The sequence below is a fragment of the Typopeltis vanoorti genome, chromosome 11 (genome assembly GCF_054136105.1).
Source record: "Typopeltis vanoorti isolate ZY-2024b chromosome 11, IOZ_Tvanoo_1.0, whole genome shotgun sequence".
Classification (NCBI taxonomy): Eukaryota; Metazoa; Arthropoda; class Arachnida; order Uropygi; family Thelyphonidae; genus Typopeltis; species Typopeltis vanoorti.
Window position 1 is genome coordinate 106,864,825 of NC_143559.1, and position 22,846 is coordinate 106,887,670.

Here is a 22,846-nt window from a genome sequence, read left to right on the forward strand (position 1 = left end):
CCAGACACATCGAAACCGGGAGTGGGAATCTAAGCTAACAAAATTAAACCCTGAGGACAACTCCATATGGAAGTTTCTGCGAACCTTCCGCACCAAAAGACAACTTTTACCCTCAATTCAAACCTCGAAAGGAATAGCTCACAATGATGGGGAAAAAGCAGAGGCTCTAGCCGACAGCTTGGAAAGTCAATGCAACCCCTCATATGAAAATTTGAACATCAATCTTATCTTCAAGATTCACCGCCGAGTTAGGCAGGCCATAACAGAACAAAAAGATGATCTAGAATCTCTCACACCCACTTCTGCAACAGAAGTTATAAACATTATAACCCACCTGAACAACAATAAAGCTCCAGGCCCAGATGGAATTACTAACAGAATAATTAAACTTCTCCCCAGAAAAGCCATTGTACATCTAGTCAGCATAATTAATGCCATCCTCAGATTCCAGTATTTCCCTTTAACATGGAAAATAGCAGATGTCACACCAATCAAAAAGATGGGGAAAAAACGCTCAACTGCCTGAAAACTACAGACCTATCAGTCTTCTGTCTAACCTTGGAAAGATTGCAGAAAAAGTAGTCCTTACTAGACTTCAATCACAAACGGACCAACTACATATAATCCCAAATGAGCAATTTGGAATCAGAAAAAACCATTCTACTGTTCAGCAGATCCACAGGCTGATTGAATATATTTCCGAAGGCTTCAACCGGAATCTTCATACAGCTGCAGTCTTTTTAGATGCTGCAAAGGCTTTTGATAAGGTGTGGCATCAAGGTCTTCTCTACAAACTCATCACATTCAATATACCTATTAATCTAGTTAAAATAATTCACTCTTACCTCAGAGACAGATACATGCAAGTCAAAATAAATGAAACTGTATCAACCAGACGCAAGGTTCTGGCAGGAGTACCGCAGGGCTCACTCTTGTCCCCCTTGCTGTTTTCTATCTATATCGCTGATATCCCTCAAAACCCAAGCTCAACAATCACTGCATTATATGCTGATGACACTGCATTATTAGCCAGATCTCTCAGCCCAAAACTGGCTATTAAGAGACTCCAAAGCAGCATTCACACGCTGCAAAGATGGTTTATGGACTGGAGAATTCAAACCAATCCACAGAAGAGCTCAGCCATACTGTTCACTAGAAAAAAGCCTCAAATCAAGGAAGATATACATTTACTAGGTGTTAAAGTCCCATGGCAGAATACAGTAAAATATCTTGGAGTAATTCTGGATAAAAAACTACAATTCACCAACCATATAGAACACATAAGTTCAAAGACGTCTAAAGCAATAGCGTAGCTCTACCCCATGATCAACAGAAAAAGTAAATTAGATACACAGAACAAACTGCTCATATACAAGATGGTAATACGCTCAGTCATAACTTATGCATCTCCTGCGTGGAGTCACACTTCGAAGACAAATATTCAAAAGCTGCAGAGAATACAAAACAAATGTCTGAGAATGAGTTTAGATGCTCCATGGTTTATCAGAAACTCCCAAATCCACAGAGACGTCAGCATTCCCTACATCACAACTCTTCTTCATGACCTAGCTGAAAAGTTCTTCAATAAGACAATTAATCATCCGAACCCACTGATCAAGCAAGCTTCAGACTATAATGAAGCAGATTTTTGCAAGTACAAGAGACCCAAGTCAATTCTATGCTCAGCTGAACAGAGTTAACCTCACTGCCCTTTCAGGGCGAGCTTAAAGCTCAATAATTCTCCACTCAAAGAACTTTCCTTTTCAGATGGAGGGGAATATGAAAAGCATTTATGCTTCACCCATCAAGTCAGTACCGTTATGCGTTGTGCGTTATTGCATGCTGCATTTTACATTTATTAAATATATTTTTTCATTTTTTTTAAGTTTGACAAAATTTATCATTATCACACAGGCTACTTATATTTAGACTATTCACATATTATATTTTCGGTTTAGTACAGAATGTTATATAATAGTAATTTTGTATACATGTATACATTGTTTGTTTTATATACAACTAAGATAAGCTAACATTATTTCGACTCTACAGGGATTAAGTGTATAAGTTTGAATGTATTCTTTTTTCTTTTTTTTTTTTATAAATATATATTTCACAGAGAGATTATTATTGTCATTCAAGCTATTTACAATTATATTGTTAACGAATTTGCAGTCTATTAATAGTTCAGTGTTCAGTGCTACGTGAATTAAGCAATATTAATAACAATTATGATAATGGTGATTATGCTGATAATAATAATAATAATAATAATAATAATAATAATAATAATAACTTTGAAAAAAAAAACAGCACTGATCAATAACGTCTGAAAATTCTAACTGATTAGTATGATGTAGCAATAATCTTATGATTCCCATTTCTTATACGTCCATCACAAATTTCATTACCGTCAGTAATCTCAAAATTTAGATCAAGGGAATGTTGAAAACCTTTGTCAAGGTAAAAGTAGATGTATACCTTAACCATCACTGATCTCAATACCGATGATTTTTCTGGTCATATAGCAGACATTTGTACCATTTCGAAAAGTAATTTAGGTTTAAAAGAGCTTCAGCGATTGCATAGAAAAGTAGTTGACTGGGTGCATAAAATAGTACTTGTAACTCAACTGTAATAATGCATTGATTTGCTGATGAACAAATCTAACAATTTTCGCATATTTTAAATCGTGAGCAGCGATGTTAGATATTTGATAATTAATGCCTTGTCTTATATAATAAAATGCAGATAATGGGAAAAACATTTATTTCAGCATAACATATATGACTGCATATGTACTCATTGGTTTCATACATTTATATTTTTGACCTCAACAATTTCTAGATAAATCACTAAACTTTTTTATTCGTGTTCTACGTCGAGGAACGTGAAATGATTTTAATGGTTTCCAAGATGAGAAGATGAAATGAATTCCACTCATTAGAAAGTCGTAGATATTTAACAATGATATTCCAAGCCATGCTCCAACATAACCACCAACATATCCTAGAATCTCAATATCCTGCAAAGAGAAAAATAATAATATAATTACTCGTTTAAGTTAAATTAAGTAATATTGTAACCAATAATCTGAATTTCAGCAGATTTTTATAAATTTCCTTAACAATCTTTGATCCATTGAACATTATGTGGAAGGTGAGTCAACAAGTAGACTTTGGAAGGATCATCTCAAGTACAAAACTTTATGTAAATATTTTCAAATACTGAAACGTTACAGAATTTTAGCTCTTTGAATTAAAAAGAAGAAAAAAAATGAAGTTGTAAATGATAAGTAATTAAAGCATGTTGACTTATTTCTGGTTAATGTGTTTATTCAAAAATGTACAAAAATGTACCAGATAAAAGTAGAAACATGACATGTATTTAATTGGACTCATTAGCTGTTTCGTCCAACCTGGCAGACAAAAAAAAGTCTATGGTTTCTATCCATAGACTGGACACGGTGGCCTCAGATTTGTGGGCCACTATACAGAGTATCCACTGGGAAAGGAAACGGTAATCACTTTAACTGTATGGAAAATGTGCTTTATTTCCATCATCGATACAAAATAAATAACGGAAAAAACTCACGTAGAAAGATTATTTAATAGTATAATTTTCGCCTGTGTGTCACAGGCATCTTCAGTACATTAAGCTCAAAATTAAACACTAATGACAATTCCAAAAAGCGCCACCTAAGTAGCTGGTGTAAGATAACTAAAAAGGTCAATAACTTTCCTTAAAAAAAAATAATAATACAATAAAAAGTTAGGAAAGATTAGCTGATTTGTAAAGTACTATCTCCCATAAAGGGGATAGACGTAAGCCGTCGGATCTGTTTAAGTTAGGAGAATGAAGTAGAGTTTCACATGTTTCTTTATAAAGGCGTTCCATGAGAAACTGACTTTTGTGAAGAACTCTTGTCTTTCTCCAATGAACTCTGTGTCTAGTGAAGATGGCATGTTCAGAAAGTCCAGACTTTTCAGGTTTAAAGTATTCAATATAAGATTGGTGTTCTTCTAGCCGAATAGAGGCAGATCTTCCCGTTTGTCCGAAATAAGATAATCCACAAGAGTACGGAATCTGGTAGACACCTGGATGATTAAGATGTGGAAGCTTGTCCTTAGGAGAAGTGAGAAAGGTGGAGATTTTTCTAAACGGTCGAAAGGCAACAAAAATATTCAGTGGATTTAAAACTTTTGCTATACGTTCACTGATGCCTTGTACATAAGGGATAATAATGCGCGTTATTTCCTCTGTGTTTGAAGAGGAAGACATATTAAAACTACTCAAAGATTATACTATTAAATAATCTTTCTACGTGAGTTTTTTCAGTTATTTATTTTGTATCGATATGTCTACTCACGGTTTACCTCTTTTAAAACTTATTTCCATCATGTTGGAAGTACACACATGCCTAATATACATTACTTAGCAATCAATGTAATTTGTCTTGCAGACCTATTAGAGAATATTACCTAGAAGTACACCATATATCATGATGGTTGAAATGAACTCGCCAGTGAAGTGGATACTACAACATATATTGATAATGGAGGAATGATAAAAATTAGTCTCCACAACTACTGGGTTGCTTCAGTTATGTCCAAAGCAATGACGATGAGGCCAATGTATAAAGTCTGTTAATTGCGTGTATTTAGTGTCCTGTTTTTCTGCTTCGTGGGATGATGAACCCACATATTCAGGAAAACCCTTCCACCAATATATGAGACTACCCTCAGTGGGAAGTCCATATAAAGATTCTCTCTGTCCTCCATGAGGAGAATCGAACTTATGTCTTTCAAAGAGAGAAGAAACCGTCACAATTTTTTTCTCGCTTTCTTTACAATGCACTATTTTAGGATGACTCATTTCAAATCATTTATATGGATTCTGACTGTGGCTGATTCCGACGTGGGTGTTTCGAAATCCATTTCAGAACACGGGAAATCTATGTAATTGAGAAATGGTTTCGAACCAGTTACAAACTTTCTTTCCTGAGTCCTTGGTTCGAGGTGTTAAATACGATGTAGGTGATATGGATAGTAGGCTCGCTCTCATGATAATTTGAAATGGTGTTTACAGAGCTATGTTCGAATTCAAGCTGTGAGCCAGAAAAAAAACTACAGTATAGGAACTGTGAGAAACACTTATGGTTTTCTGCAAGGCTTATAATCATACAAGAGCGAAAAACAAATGAGCTCATCTGAGTATTGAATCCGAGGTTAGAATTTTTAAGAATCTGCTCTGAACATCATTTGTACTTTCTCGAATATTAACTTCACTAAATAGGAATAGTCTGCTTATTATTATTGATTACCATTAAAGATGTGCTATAACGGAAGACTTCCAGCTCTATACTTTTAGTAATACATTTCCTATAATCTTCGAAGTTTCGAGTTTTCCTTCTGACTCATCTTCTGTGATATTGTACAGTTATAGGAACTGTCAGCGAAACACAGATGAGCTCATTTCATTTATTCTTGAAGAAATTAACACAGCTAAAGCTAAGCAAAAATTAATAAATAAGTAACTAATTAAAATAAAAGATAAAATTACCATGTAGACTGGTTTATGAAAGTAGCTGCTAATTTCCATTCTCAAAAAATTAATATCGATGTGAATTTTTGAACAGCTGCAAAAAAGCAGAATTGATCAATTTACATGCAATCAGTTTAAATGCATCAGTTTACATGCAATATCAAGCAGAAGAAAAAAAATTAACTTCACAAGAAGCATCAGAGGCTAGCGTATATTCAAATCTAAAAAATCTTGTAATGTATTTTATTTCTCAAAGTGAGTGGATGAATTCGCTTTAACTCTAAATGTTTTGAAGATTTGTCTCCCGTCAATTTTAACCTACCCAGCTGTCACTGATAGACGGTTCAAAGATACTAGTGAATTCCTGAGCATTTAAAAAGGGACAGTACTACATACAACTGCCGCCAATTCGAGTTCTGCTAACCTTAACAATATATATATATATATATATATATATATATATATATATATATATATATATATATATATATATATATATATATATATATATATATATATATATATATATATATACACACACTCTACTGGAGGCTACTCCCCACCTGACGCCTATGGCACCCAACCCCTCTGTGTTGCGGACTGGTAGGCCGGTTCTCCTTGAATTCTGATGACTCGAATTTTGAAGACTCGAAAGAGGGTCCCCCCCCCGAGTTCTGGACTGGTAGGCCAGTTTTCCTTCAATTCTGATTACTTGAATTTTGAAAACTCGACACTCAGGGTAGCCTCTGAGTTTCAAAACGTTTCAAAAAACGTGACATAAAAAGGCTTATCATTTTATCTATATATAGGGTAGATATATATTAAAGATACCGAGCAATTTTATAAGCTAGGTTTTAATCCTTTTTGCCAAATAAGCAAAGAGACAAGTAAGTCAAGTTTGCGCCTGAACGTAGTTCAAGTCTGAGGCAACTCGTGGTAAAAGTAGGGTAAGCTCCGATCACTTTCCTTAGTATTTCCCCCTAATGCGAAACACATCCCCTTAAGGAGAAGTATGATGCTATGCATTAAAGGAAAGGGCCACTATCCAGACCGATTTAGACCTTTATTGAGGTCTCGTCAGTGGGAGCCAGACCAAAAAAATACCATGGTCGAAGAAATGCAGAGCTTATAAATTTTACCTAAACAAGTTTCCACAAGGTGCTTTGACCTTATTAAATAAAAATCTCAGGATGAGAGTAGGATGTAGAAAGTTTTTTAACTTGGGTATACTTTGTTAAAGATACCAAGAAATTTTATAAGCTAGGTTTTAATCCTTTTTGCCAAGTAAGCAAAGAGACAAGTAAGTCAAGTTTGCACCTAAACGTAGTTCAAGTCTGAGGCAACTCGTGGTAAAGGTAGAATAAACTCCGATCACTTTCCAAACTTGACTTACTAGTCTGTTTGCTTACTTGGTAAAAAGGATTAAAACCTAGCTTATAAAATTGCTTGGTATCTTTAACATAATATACCCAAGTTAAAAAAATTCCTACATCTTACTCTCATCCTGAGATTTTTACTTAATAAGGTCAAAGCACCTTGTGGCAACTTGTTTAGGCCAAATTATTAAGCTCTGCATTACTTCAACCTTGGCATTTTTTTTGGTCTGTCTCTTACTGACGAGACCTCAATAAAAGTCGAAACCGGTCTGGGTAATGGCCCTTGCCTTTAATGCACAGCATCATACATCTCCGTAAGGGGATGTGCTTTGCATTAGGGGGAAATACTAAGGAAAGTGATCGGAGGTTACACCACCTTACCACGCATTGCCTCAGACTTGAACTACATTCAAGGCGCAAACTTGACTTAATTGTCTGTTTGCTTACTTGGGAAATTAAAACAAAGTTTATAAAATTGCTTAATATCTTTAACATAGTATACCCAAGGCTCAGTGGATGTGGCGTTTGCATACCACGGTGCTTGGCCGCACGAAGGAAGACTTGGTTTTGAGTCTAGTCGGCAAACTAGAGGAAATTTTTCTAAGCCTTTTTTGACCAGTTCCCGAGTTAGTCGATCTCTGGCACGGGAAAGCGGGTTTTTCCTCCCGGAATCGGGTTTTTCGTCCTGTAAACTAAAGAAAATCAACCCTAGAACCCACATTATTTCAGACATTAAATATATTGTGTTAGGGTTAGACCACGAGATGGCGGCACATTTGACCGTCTCTCTTCACTGCGTACCGCTTAATGAGTGATAGTCTTGTGCCATCTATCTCTGATTGGGTACCAGTGGAGATTGAAGTGCCCACTCAGTCTCCAAAAGTTAGATAGGGCTAAATGGCCTCGCCTACTCCCGTATAAGAGAAAAAAATTTTATATATATATATATATATATATAAAACCCCACTCCCCCCAAAAAATCCAGCTAATGCCTTTTTGTTCCCATATAGGGAGTAGGTGGGGCCGTTTTAGCCCTAACTGTTAGACTGAGTGGGCCATTCAATGGTAGCCAATCAGATATAACTGGCAGAAGGCTATCACTAATTAATCGGTATGCAGTGAAGAAGGCGGCTAATAAGTGTCATCATCTCGTGGGCCCTAACACAATATTTTTTAATGTCTGAAAATAGTGTGGGTTCGACGGCCGATTTTCTTGAGTTCATAGGACAAAAAACCCTCTTACCTGTTCCAGAGATTGACTAACTGTATCAAAATTTTATTCCCGTATAGGCAGTAAGCAAGGTCTCTTAAGCCATATCTAACTTTTGGAGACTGAGTGGGCAGTTTAGTCTCCACTGGTATCTAATCAGAGATAGCTGCCCAAGTTTATCACTAATTAAGTGGCACGCAGTGAAGAGACAGCTGACAAGTGTCGCCATCTCATGGTATCTAACCTTAACACAATATTTTGAATGTCTTAAAATAGTGTGGGTTCTAAAGTCGATTTTCTTGAGTTTTACGCGATAATTATTTTACTCGAGATTTTCTTGAGTTTTACGCATTTTCGGGAAACTTACATTCATTAATTTTTTTAATTAATTATTTAATTACTTTTTTTTTAGTATCAGTGCTTTGTCTGGCTTATCAATCTCACATATGCTGGTTTTTTTTGCAGATCAACAAAGTCTTATAATACACAGAATATTCATTTTTATTTAGGAATAGATATTTTTTTTATTGTCTGTTGTTTCCGAAGACTAGAATAAAAATGTCTCTGTATCGTTAAAAAACTTTGCAACCTCAACAGATGCTACACTGCATAGCAAGAAAAACGTTTAGGTTTTTTTTTTATCCTAATCCAATATCAAATTTTCAGTTCAAGAAAACATATGTAACAACTGTTTGTAATACAGCCATTGGATACAGAAAGCTCATGACAAGTGACAACTTTCAATTGGATTGGTTGACACAATAACGAATCACAGCTGCTAGGTGAGTGCGAGCTGCTCAATGTGAGCTCACCCAGCCTCACCTTCTCAGCGATTTAAAAATACCAGAACGATAAGAAATCGATCCGCTGTGCCCTCTTTACATCTTTTCAAAGGGCGCATAGGTTATGCATTTTGAAAGCACATCCTGGCTATTAATGGGAATGTGATACAATTTTACGCGGTGAGAAGTTCATCTTCATGAAGCACTAACGCTTCATTATCCTCGTGAAGAGGGCAATGAAGCATTGGTATATTGTGTTTAATTTTAGGAATCACGCAAAGTCTGCAAACAATTAGGGGAGACTTTAACAGAGATAAATGCAAAAATATAATATCGGTGATACTGATATTTCGTGGATGAACACCGCACACCCGGAATATTCTCCCCTAATATATATATATATATATATATATATATATATATATATATATATATATATATATATATATATATATATATATATATATATATATATATATATATATATATATATATATATATACATACATACATATATATATATATATATATATATGTATATATTAGGGGAGAATAATATTTATTGCAAGTCTGCACGCATACTTGCAATAAACAATGGCACGTCTGTTAGAACAACTTGAAAAAATACAACGTTTTTTATGTATTAATTATGTGTGGCGATATTTTACCTGTATTTTCAAGTTTGTAGATACTTCAATGTTTATTACTATTCTCTTCCTTTAAGAATACCTGATGAAGGCTATTATAAGCAGAAAATAGTTGTATTAATCTTATAAAATCTTTATAAGTAATCTCGGTTTTTACTGAAACAAAAAAGACAAAAACTGGGGAGATCTTTATGAGCAATAAGTACAAAATGTTATATTCAGGCAATGACAATCAAGGAAAAGAAGGAGTAGCCATAGTATTCAACACAAAATACGAGGCTAATCTTCTTGAATGGCAGTCAGTCTCAAGTAGAGTAATGTGGGCAAATATGAGAATGGGGAACTGGACAATGAGACTTATTTGTGCCTATGGTCCCACAGAAGGTTCTACTAAGGTAGAAGTGGAGGAATTTTTTGAGGCTTTAGAAAAAGCAACTGACACAATGAAAAAGGAAAAGTTGGTCCTTGGGGATCTAAATAGCAGAGTAGGAAATGATTGTCAGACATACAAAAGTATTTTGGGGAAATTTGGAGAAAAGAGCAAAGCTAATAATAATGGCAAATATCCGTTGGATTTCTGCTCAGGACATGGACTGGTTATTACTAACACCATGTTCCAACATAAAAATGTGCACAAATTCGCATGGAGAGAAGAGGCTAGGAATAAGAAAAGTCTCATTGACTATGTTATTGTTGATAGTGATGTTTTCTCCCTGGTGCAGGACACCAGAGCGTACAGAGGATTTGAAATTGGAAGTGATCACTATTTAGTCTTGAGTAGGATAAAATTGAATTTCATAATGAAAAGAATAACATGTAAGAAAGTTTTAAAGCGAATAAAAGTTGAGCCGCTCTCAGATGTGTACTGTAGACTAAAATACAAAAAGATTATTGAAGAAAAAATGAAAGAGTTTGAGAACAGGAATCAAACCTTGGAGATTCAGTGGCAAACTTTGAAGAAAACATTAATTGATTCAGCCAGACAGGCATGTGTTGAGGTTGTCTGCAAGGATAAAAAAATCAAAACTCAGTGGTGGACACAGGAAATTAAAGAGGCAGTGAAGGAAAAGAAGAAAGCATATCAAAAGTTCCTGGCAAATAAGTCAGCTTGTGCTCTTAGCGAACATAGAGACAAATGCAAGAATGCTAAACACTCTGTAAAACTAGCTAAACAAAAATCATGGGAGGACTTTGGCAAGAATATAGAAAATAAATATCAAGAAGGTGGCAAAATATTCTGGAGGTTGTTGAAGAAGCTTAAGAATGGAGGAAAGAGTGCTGTAAAAGGAGTTAGAGATGATAAAGGTAACATGAAAACGGAAGAAAAAGATATCCTTGAAGTATGGAGTAATTACTTTGAAAAACTGCTAAATGAAACAAGCAGTGATGACAGCACAGTGGTAAAAAAACACTGACGAGGCATGCAATCAGGAATACATATCCATACTTGAAGTAGAAAAAGCCATCAAAGGCTTGAAATGTGGAAAGGCAGCAGGAGTAGATGATATTCGACCAGAAATGCTGAAGTATGGTGGTATAAGAGTCTTACAGTGGCTGCACTGCATAGTTCAAAAAGCCTGGACAGAGGGACGAATTCCCGATGATTGGAGTAGAGCTCTCATAGTACCCATATATAAAAAGGGAAATAAATCTGAATGTGAGAATTACAGAGGTATTTCCCTACTGAATGTTCCTGGCAAGATCTATGCAAGTATATATACTTGAGAAACGATTGAGAAGAATTGTGGAAGAAAAGCTTGGTGAAGAACAAGCTGGATTCAGGCCAAATAGAGGCTGTCAGGATCAGATCTTCACTTTACGACAAATGGTTTGAGAAAGCATGGGAATATAACAAAAATCAGTATTTAAGTTTTGTCGATTTGGAAAAGGCATATGACAAGATGCCAAGAGAGAAACTATTCAGTACGCTAAAGTTATATGGTGTCAATGGGGTATTACATCAAACAATACTTAGTCTTTATTTGAGTTGTAAGTCAGCAGTTAGAAATGAAGGAAGTACAGGAAGATGGTTTAATGTTAAATCTGGTGTCAGACAAGGATGTACATTATCCTCTCTGTTATTCATTATCTATATGGATCACATTATGAAGGAAAGTGGTATTAAACATGATATCAAAATTGGAGATGTCAATGTCAGCACTTTGCTTTATGCGGATGATGTTATACTTCTAAATAAATCCGCTACAAGTCTGCAAGATTCTCTGAAGAAATTGAATAACTGTTGTAATAGATATGGTGTGAAGGTGAGCAAGACAAAGACAATGAAAATAGGCAAAATCATTGCAAATGTCAACTGTGTTGTGAATGGAGAACCTGTGGAACAAGTGAAACATTTCAGCTACTTAGGCACGATTTTTAGTGAAGATGGTAAATTGAATATAGAAATAGACAACAGAATCAAGAAAGCTGGTATGTTGGGAAGTCAATTGAATAAATTCATATGGAATAAGAGAGAAATTAGTCGGAACAGTAAATTAGCTGTATACAAGACAGTGTTCAAACCAGTTTTAACTTATGGATCTGAGAGCTGGGTCAGAAGTAAAGCACTTGACCAAAGACTAGAGACGGCAGATATGAGAGTCCTGAGAAAGATTAGAGGCGTGAACTGATGGCATCAATGGCACTATCATATTAAAAACGAGGATATTAGGAAAGAACTTGACATTGCCAGCATCCAGGAATGCATTAGCAGAGCGAATCTCAGGTGGTATGGTCACTTAAATAGAATGGGAGAGAAAAGATTAGCAAAACAAGTGTTCTCTGTCAGGTTGGCAGGAAAACGACCCAGAGGAAGACCAAGATATAGGTGGATTGATACGGTACAAAGTGCCTTAGACGACAGAACTATAAGATCTGATAATGTTGGAGTCTTGACAAGTAACAGACTGATTTGAAGGAAAATTGTATATTGTATATATACAGGGTGTTCGGGATAAATTTGACATATTTATAATTAATTATATTTTTCCGTAAGTTACATGTATTAACACACACTTCTCTTCATTTAAAAGTTTGGATCCTTCTTCATTCATATACAAGATGTCAGAAAGGATGGATAGCTGGAACCCACCTGAATCATGGAAGAGAATAACTTGTATCATGATGATTCGTGCCCGCCATCAAAATAAGGATATTACGACTGCTGCCCAATGCTCCCTGAATACAGTAAAAACAATCAGGCATGAACTAGAGACTTGCAATGGTGACTACGAGGATGTAGCAAGAAGAAAGATCCCTAGCAGACGATCTGATTGCGTTCGTACAGCAGAATTCCTCGCAAATCTGCAGGAACAGGTGTTGAAGAACCCTGGCATTGGAATTCGGGCTTTTTTCGTGGAGTTGCTAACTGTAGTCAAGCCCTGGATAACAAGGGTAGCCAATGGTAGGCCGTATGTATGGCAGCAGGATTCGGCCCCTTGCCACACCTCTGGGAAAAGTCAAAAATGGTTGTCTGAAAATTTCTACGACTTCACCAGTCCAAATGTTTGGCCTCCAAACTCCTCAGACCTTAACCCCATGGATTATTTTGTATGGGGCGCAGTTGAAAAAGACACCAATCGCACTTCCAGTAATACAAAAGCCCAGTTAATGGATAAAATTAAAACAGTTTTTGCGGCCCTTCCCAGGGAGACCGTAGCATCAGCTTGTTCGAGGTTCCGAAGCAGAATTGAAGCTGTGATCGATGCTAATGGTGGTTATTTTGAGTAAATCTTGTTGATAGTATTGTAATTAACTCTGCCTGTAATGTTTTTTTGTCAATTCATTAAATTTAATAGATACAAAGAAGATTTTCTTTTTCCTTACGAAACTGTCAAATTTATCCCGAACACCCTGTATATATATATAAAATCAAAAATCAGCTAATTCCTTTTTATTCCTTTATAGGCAAGGCCTTTTAGTCCTTGCAGCTAATAAGAAATAGCTGGCCCATGACTATCACTTATTATAAGCGGCAACCGATGAAGAATAAATAAGTAGAACCCTAAGCTGATTTGTAAGTAGGCCTCTAGCTAAGATAAAATGTAATGTGTGTGGTTGGGTGGGCAGATGAGACAGAGTCCACACAATGTTCTAGAAACCATTTCATGACTTATATCGAAAAGTAGATAATGTTCATAACAGTAGGATTGGTAACTTCCTCACAGATGCTGTCCACCAATTTTGTCAATTCATCCACTTTCTATACATAAATGGCTTTCTCTCACTGAAATTCAGACATAATATACTTAGGAGTTAGGACGCTACATGGCGGCAGTTGTCTTCTGTCGACATTAGACAACTGTCAGAAAGACTTCATTCATTTACAGTATAACCTTGAGCTGAACTATCACAGGAAACTGAGAATGAGCTAAAAGACCTCCGCCTGCTCCTTTTGGTAATAAAAGGTATTAGAGGATTTATTTTTATTTTACCAGGACGTCCCTAGAAAACTAGGACGTCCTCTTAAACGATTCAACGATGACTTCTAAGGCCGGAACAGGCCATGCTAGGCCTAAATTCTTGATAAGCATGATGATGATGATGAGTTTTATTTTACAAATAAATTTAAAAAATTGAAATTTCCTAGCCAATCAAGTATACTTTCTTGAATCGTAGGCTAAAGTATAGGAATTAACATAGATTTTATTTCTTATATATAGTAATGCATGTTTAGCCCAACACTTTCTGATAGATATCCCTGAAATAGCATGACCTATGGAAAATTTAAAATCCACAATAGGCAATTCCATTCCATTTTTGATTATGTATGGTGAATTTGTTCAACTGGCAAAAATACAAGATACAATATCTTTGTTTATGGTGGTCTACAAACAAAAGATATTTCTTAGGAACACAACCATTTCTATCAGATGATAAGATCTTTCTGTGTATATGTATTTTCTTAAACCGTTTTTTTATCAGTATACTTCAAAATTTAATTAACACAATTTCCCAAAGCGTGTTTTCACATAGATAAATGAAAATCCATTGGAGATACTTAATTCGAAAATTGTGATACCCTTTTCGATTCACCACTGCTGATATCATATTATTTTAGTGCTTTTGGGGTTGAAAAGCGAAAAGGTATTAAACTCACATGATGTATTAAATCTTTTCCCGAAAGATTTGCCAAATTATTCTAATTATAATTGTTTCTTCAGTTTCATCAAAATAATTTTTTTTCCCTTTTTTCAAGTGGGTTAATTTTAATTACTTTTCTTGAACTCTATAGATATTTCATAGCAGAAAAATCAATTACACTTACTTGTTAATGGGAATTTTCCTTTGTCTGCATTCATCCTAGAAATGGGAAAGTTGAAAATAATAATCAACTGAAATGTTAAATATCAAAAAGAACGCATAGTGCATGTTTATTGCACAATAACATCAATAATGATAAAAACCAATAAGGATAAAAAGAGGTGAATAGATATAAACCAAAGGGAAAGAGAGAGAGGAAGACCAGAGACTAGATGGAAAGACCAGTGAATCAGAAACAGGCAAATTCCTAATCCTTGAAGAGAAGAAGAAGAAGAAGAAGAAGAAGAAGAAGAAGAAGATAAAAATTGCATTGAACAGTTTGGAAAACTAAACTATGTATATTTTCAATATGGAATTGTATTAAATGTATTAACTTAAACAAAATGAACGAACATGTGAACGTATTATTAAAATAGCAATTAAAGTTCAACTGCTAAATGAGTTACATAACAGTTCTTCAGTGAAGAAGAAAGGAAACTTACAAGAGAAAAATCTACGAGTCGGTCCTGTTCTTTTACCTCGTAATAATATCTTGCGGAGCTAATAAAATAAAGCAGTTGGTGAAATTTAACCAAAATTTAATACTTTTATTACAACATCTCAACGAAATGGTTTCCTACTTATTTAATTTAATGGAACATTAAGCCAAATTAAACTTAAGCCAGTATTAAATTAAATGCAGATTCTGATATAGTCCTCTCGAGCGATATAGAATTCATCCATTCCATTGGCTTCATTGGACAACACCAGAGGCCATATGGTCACTTCTTTCCTTGGTAATGTTCCACACCAGTCCTTGCCCTGTGGTCCTGTTGTATGCCTTTCTGGAGACGTCAACTCTCTGAAGATCAGTCACTCCAGACACACCGTCCATCTCATTGAAGGTCTACGTTTTCCTCTTTTTTTTAATGGAACTTTGCCTACTCTTACTGTTCTGAGAAGTCCTCCTTCCATCCTTTCAATGTGTTCAAAGTATTTCAGCTTTGTTCCGTCAATATCTTCAAGGAGCCTTAAAGTTCTGCCGATCCTTTCAGCACCCATCTGTTTGTTTGCTTTCAGTATATGATATCTTCAACAGCCTTCTGTAACACCACATCTCAAAAGCAGCAATCCTTTTCTTATCAGACTTCTTTAGGTTACTCGCATCCCTAAGTCTCTGTTGGAAAAGCAGCTAAATATCAGATCCTCAATTCTGTTCATCTGAAGAAAGATCCATCCTTCCAGATTTTAAATAAGTCTCTGACTGTTGTTTTAGCCATTACTGATTTTCTTCTGTCATCTTCTGAACAGCAATTCTTCACATTAATAACGGATCTCAGGTATATTCGAACTTGCTGACTCCTCAATTCTTTCTCCATTACGGTACACTTGCTTCTCAGGAGATTCCATCTGTATATTTCATTTGAGAACTATAATCTTTGTCATACTAGATTTGAGATGAAGTAATCCTGATCTTATTAACTTTGTTAAGGATTCGTCCTAGTTCTTCCTTGTCATTACAAAGGAATACTGTATCCTCAGCATACCTCAGATTACTGATCAATCGATCACCTGTCCTAATTTCTGTTTGAAGTTCATTTGATAATTCACGCATGATGTCCTCAGCATAGATAGTAAACAACTGAGGGGAAAGTAGGCATCCTTGCCTAAAGACCCTTGACGACCTGAAGCCAATTCCTTAATTTAACACATGTTCTTACTGTGGTTCCTAGCTCATTGTATAAGTTAGGTTAGCTATTACTGATTATGTTTTCAGGAAATCCCATTAATTTCATTACTTCCCACAATTTCATATGCTGAACGCAGTCCATAGCTTTAGAGTAGTCTATGAAACACTTTACCGTAGGGAGTCTAAATTCGTCATACTGTCTATGCTCTTCATAAGGATGTGATTTCTTCCTAAGGAATCTGCCTCAACTTTGGACTCAATCTTATTTAAGATGATCTTTAATAAAATCTTGTTTGCACGAGAGATTAAACTAATAGTTCTGTTGTTCTCGAAATGCTTCATATCTCCTTCTTATGCAATGGACGAAGATCGACTTCTCCCAATCTGCAAGCCATGATCCTGTCTCCTATATTCTTGTAATCAATCTATGAAACACTCTTACCCCCTATCCCCCTGTGGCCTTAATTAACTCTGTTTGGATTCCATCTGCACCCGAGATCTTATTGTTGTTGAGCTATTTAATTGTTCCTTCAACCTCATGCCTAAGTTTAGGAAGTTCCAAATCGAAATTTTCTTGGTAAGAGAGAACCTGACATACAATTAGAGAAACGAATAAATACAAAAATTATATGTAATGCTTATGCTGCTTGTGAATACATATGAACAAAGATATGAATCTTCCTCTAAGGTATATGCTAAGCTACTTTTAATTAAGCTTGCACTTTTTCGTCATCCCTTGGAGCATATTGATAGCATATGGAACTAACTGCGATGCTCTTAAAAGCATTCATGACCTTTATATTATTTTATTTTTTATTTTTTAATAACGGATTATAAGTGATGCTATACAAAAGTTCTGGAAATTTTGATCTTAGCGGTTTTTAAATGATTTCATACATCTGTGGAAGCCCTCAAGGCTGGATATCCTGTCTTGTCAAAATGACTCCATGTAAGCCAGAATTTCATCTTGGGAACAGGAAAAGTCGCACGGGGAGAGGTCAGGCGAATAGAGGGTGGGATGAGGAATCACTATCGTGTTTTGGGAAGCCAAGAACAGTCAAACAACGTGTAATATGTAGGTCTAGGCTGTTCTTCCACTTGTCTGGACGTTTGTACCGAATTTCCTTAACCTCTTCAAAATCGCATTGTAAAACTTGTCGTTGACAGTTTGACTAGGAGAGATTCCTTGGGGACGCCTTCGACGTCCACCTTAAAACCCGCCATTTCAGTTGGAGAAGAAAATTGCCGAACCACTGAAACACGATGTTACTAAAACGCACATGATCCAAGAACGCAGCCTCTTAGCTTGTCGGCTGTTAGCATACGGATTTATCAAAGGAACTGCTAGTTGTAATGTACTACAGTGTGTTCTACAACCGAAGCGCACCCTCGCTATTGAAATTCCTCGAACTTTTGGGTAGACCGTAGCGTTGTCATTCTGAAAGACTCCATCCGGGTTATAGTTATCTCACACTCAATCAATATTTCAACTATTTCAACTCTTTCTAAAGGCAGTCTAGTGGGTTTAGATATGGATTCTGGCCAATCCAAGTGTGAACTTCCCTTTCACCTCCTGGATGAGAGAATCCACTGATTCATGCATGAGAGGAATACACAACCCTTTTTCAGTATTCCCTTTACAGCAGCTGATGTAATCTGACTATTCCTTCGGTTTCTTCCACTATCACGTCTGTATCTTTTATTGATTCTGATGTACCAATTTTGCTCCAGTCACAAGAGTTAATCGATGACTAATACGATAGCCTCTGATAATAATCGTTGAAAGTCGGCGAACTCTATAATTTCCAGTACTGAAAAGGACAATATGGTTGTCAGAATGCAGAACATATTTGTTTTATTTTTATTAACTTTATTATTATTATTCTCTCGTTCTTTAGATTTTTATATATCGTAATATATTTGAGTAATAAAATTTTGATAAATTTTAGGTAAAGGTGTGTAACATAAGGTAAATTGTATGTATACTTACTAACACTCCTGTTGGCATTGCGACAAACATTCGTCTGACAGGCCTGGGTAACTCATATCTAAAGATACATAATAAATGATATTATTGTGAATAGTTGTTATACGAAGAACAGTTCAAGTATGGAATGAACCTTGAATATGTGAAGCTCTTATATCATCAAATTTATTTCGCTAAAACATTCTTTAATTAATTTTTGATCGTAAAGTCAGAAATATCCATTCAAGTAACAGATATCGACTCTACTGCTGAAGCATCTACTAATATTACGAAAATATTTTAGTAAGTTCTCTTGAGTTAATATTAGATATGGTGGACAACATCTGAACCTTCATAGTAATTAAGCTGTTCTCTGTCTCTCATTTTTTGTTCGAACTGAATGTGGCACTTACCAGCATTTCCAATCCATACATGTACATATCTTTTTCGGGAAGCTATCTGCAGCGTTTACATGAAGCTGATTTGTACATTCTTTTCATCATGCTCTTCTGCATGAGCTTAGATAAAACTGCCAAGCATTCTAGACAAAATACATGGAAGTGGGTGCATTCTAGCATTGAATGAATTTAAGATAACACATGACAGTTACTGTAAAAATTAGAAATGATCACTATTAACACTGCTAAACCAACATTACTTTTATAACCATTTTGAATTTGTAAGTGGGCGTTAAAATTAAATATTTCACTTACCATTGCGACATATCGGATTATCATGAGGATAAAATAAAGAGGTATGGACGCATCCAAACTGTTCTTGGTATCTTCGCACTTTGCATTCTTCAACGCATGTCTAAAATAAACAACGACCTTATTATGTTAGCGCATGTACACAGGTAAGATATATGATATATATAAGCACTAATACTGAATTATATCATATATGAAATATCTATATTATATCTGAAATAGTGTGAGTTCAATGGTAGATATTTTTGAGACCTAGGATTAAAAACCCGAGTTTATGGAAGAAAAAAAAAAAACTACTCGAACTCCGGCACGTTAAAGTAGGGTTTCTTCCTTAAAAGATAAAAGATAAAAGTCGACTATAAAAATCACACTATTTGAGACAAAACATATACCTGTTAGGATTTTTGATCATCAGATGGAGGCACTTGTCTGTCCTGAAAAGTTAGATTCATTGACAGGCCTCACGCCCAACTGTCAGAGATCGGCAGGTATACTGCATATACAACTGCTGCCATTTGAAATAGTGTAGGATCACTGATTTTTTTATTTTTATTTTTTTTAGTTGCGAGGATGAAAATCCTATATCTCGGCGACTTGGTAATGACTTTCCCAAACAGCGGAATTACGACTTACCTGTTGATTGTTAAGCTAACACGTGATCCACTGGATCATCTTAAGGGAACTACCAAACTTTTCTAAAAGTAACCCTTGGTAGATGGCAGTAAATCGACGTAATCAGAAAATAACATTGTCCATGTTATTTTCTGATTACGTCGATCATTATATATTTATGGATTGACGTCCGGTTTTATTGACTTATTAATTGGGAAAACAGAGTACTCGGAACCTAAAAGTACTGCTCATGTCCGACTAACTTAGTGTTTGAGATAAAATCAAACAGCATGGCTAAACTCATGCAAATGAGAATATAAAATTCTTTATTACTATTACCAATGCCAGTGTAAACGAGATATTGGATGTGTCCACTAAACATAACTGAGCTTTATGAATTATCAAAATTAAAAGCACATGAAAGGATTATTTACTTCTCTATTCACAGGGCCTTTTCCACCATTCGCTTTCCACTGGCTCAAGTAATCCGTGCAGTTAGTGGCATAGGGATGCTGTAGCAGATGAATCTCAGTCTACGAAAAAAATAATAAAATATAGATTTCTGGTTTAAAAAATCCCTAATTATTAGAATTAATAGGTTACACGCCTCAGGCCATAATGTGAAGCACTATGTATTTCAATCGTGTGTGCGTTCAACGGCTTATTTGACAATTTGGTGATAAGAAAAAACAAGAATTTTTCCTCTCTCTCTCTCTGTATCTCTCTCTCTCTCTCTCTCTCTCTCTCTCTCTCTCTCTCTCTCTCTCTCTCTCTCTCTCTCTCTCTCTCTCACACACACACACACACACACACACAAATTTTTAAAGATATTTCTAGATACCAAACATTACCTAAACATTTATAACCGGTGATATAATATTTACACCATGTTAAAATGGAAGCAACACCAATGCAATATAAGAGAATCATAGATTCACAGACAAAATATTTTAAACGTACAAACCATTTTCAAATGGACCGAGTAGAATTTCTGTTGTCTCACAAGAAAACCTTCTAGAAAAGAGGAAGGAATATGAAAAGGAGAATGGACTGTGATCTGACCCAAAACTTCTTGGGTATCTATCAAGTACTGGTCTGGTTGCGGAGACAGGATGATTCTATAGCCTATTGAGAAAAATAAAAAATAAATAAATAAAATATTAAGGGTGAATTGCATCATTCACAATTTTTTCTTATTATATATATAATTTAATTTAACCTTTTTAATATTCGTTTCAGCATTAGGTAATTTGCAATCTCTGTCTAGATACCAAAAATGTATTTTCCAAATAATTTCAAGTGAATAAAACTGGTTGTTGATGTCGCAACTGAGGAGAAAAATTATTTGCTACCTGAAGACCGATTCAAGGATCCATGTCGCAGTGGGATTCGTATCCAGTCTGTTGAATGAAAATCGGAGACTCTATCGTTAGTTAAAAAATATTATAATTCATTTAATATCTCTTTTTAGCACATTACACGATCCAAGAACTAAACATGGCATGAGGATGCCATATACCTAAATATCTCTAATTAAAATATTTGATACCCAATCTTAACTATTTTCCGATTATTATGAATATTAAATATTGACTAGGAGAGCCTCATGTCTAGCAGGCGAAGAAACTTTATAAGAGCTTTTCAACTGAAAGTGAGTTAACAAGTCTCATATGGAGGTTGCATGTTCTCGTTCCATAATTTTTTTTTCTCATTACACAGATCAGACAAATTATGTTTATTCAGTCTCCTAGAATAACACCTATTTTTACTTTCACAGCCAAGTTAGTTGTTAGTTGACTTGAGACTAGCTTTAAGGGAAAATTATGGAATTGAATATTTAGTAATATTTAATCTGTATTCATCAAAATGTTTCTTTTTTTTTATTATTATTTTATTTTGAAAGCTGTTGAACGACATGGCTCGATGTCCCTGACAGCTAATTTAGCTTCTGAAAACTCTTTATTTGTGTAAGTAACAATGGATGTAGCTTTCAGTCTAAATATCAAGTCGCTAAAGTAAACCTACACTATGAATGACTGACTCTCTCATGGCAGCATTCTGGACAGCTATTCATAGATCTAGTCATTCAGATTCAGAGAGACACGAAGAAAAAAAGTGTAGACGTGGATGACTTCAAGCCTGCAGAATGTTGGATTTTGCGGACAGATAACTAAAGTGCGGTTGTAGTGTTTTGGCAAAGAAGTGATAAAAAGCAGATAAGTAAGTGAAGGGATATTGCTGAATTGAAAAAAAAAACAGGCAACATTTTTCGTGGTAGGAGGGAGAAAATAAGTTGCTATTCTTGGAGATTAAGAGTGAAGTCATGGTGGGAATAAAGAATATATTTTCATCTTGAAGTGAGTGGAACGTGTTGCCCGATGAAAGACTAAAAAGCAATAGGACAGCATTGTATTAAAACAGAATGGACCACGTGTGAGGAGTCTTAGGATTCGATAATTTTTCGCTAAATATTTGGTTTCGAGATTATGAAAGACTAAAAAGCAATAGGACAGCATTATATTAAAACAGAATGGACCACGTGTGAGGAGTCTTAGGATTCGATTATGCTCGACATTGTTATTTTGGGCTTCAGATTAAGCTGAAATGCGCGTATTATTTGATATATAAAAAAAATTAAACAAGTTAAAGTTGTTATCACACTTGTGCCATATAAAATCAGTTATTACATTTGTGCGGTATAAAATTTGTATTGGATTTACAAATGCACTTTATTTTTTGAAAAAAAAATACATAAGTAAAAAATTAGACACACTTCTTCAAATGTCTTAGGAAATGTTTTTCATTTAAGTGTATTCTATAAAGTTTCAAGAGAATAACCAGAAAGTGTCTCATTTAAATGCCATATTGGTTTAATCATGTACAACGCATTGCTATACAGTCTCTATGGTTTAGGATCAATTAGTTTAAATGATAACAAAAAAGTAATATTTATTTAAAAACTACCGATATCTACATAATACAAACTAATAATAATATTCAAAATTATTTCAGGTGTGCTTAATAAGGTGTGCTTATTAGTAAGTATATTTTCTAGCTTTTGTCGACGC

At 35.1% G+C, this 22,846-nt stretch overlaps 1 protein-coding gene across 1 annotated transcript in view; it reads right to left on the reverse strand.

Annotated features, from left to right (window-relative positions):
• Positions 1–2,833: 2,833 nt before the first annotated feature.
• Positions 2,834–22,846, reverse strand: part of LOC150101911 (epithelial sodium channel subunit beta-2-like) — a 32,569-nt gene continuing 12,556 nt past the window's right edge. The window contains exons 4-11 of the mRNA XM_090399928.1: positions 20,743–20,903; positions 20,213–20,311; positions 19,170–19,269; positions 18,481–18,538; positions 15,304–15,361; positions 14,826–14,860; positions 5,563–5,638; positions 2,834–3,025 (exon numbers count right to left, since the gene is read on the reverse strand). Of these exons, the coding sequence (XP_090256054.1) occupies positions 2,834–3,025; positions 5,563–5,638; positions 14,826–14,860; positions 15,304–15,361; positions 18,481–18,538; positions 19,170–19,269; positions 20,213–20,311; positions 20,743–20,903 (779 nt within the window). The remainder of the gene's footprint in view (positions 3,026–5,562; positions 5,639–14,825; positions 14,861–15,303; positions 15,362–18,480; positions 18,539–19,169; positions 19,270–20,212; positions 20,312–20,742; positions 20,904–22,846) is intronic.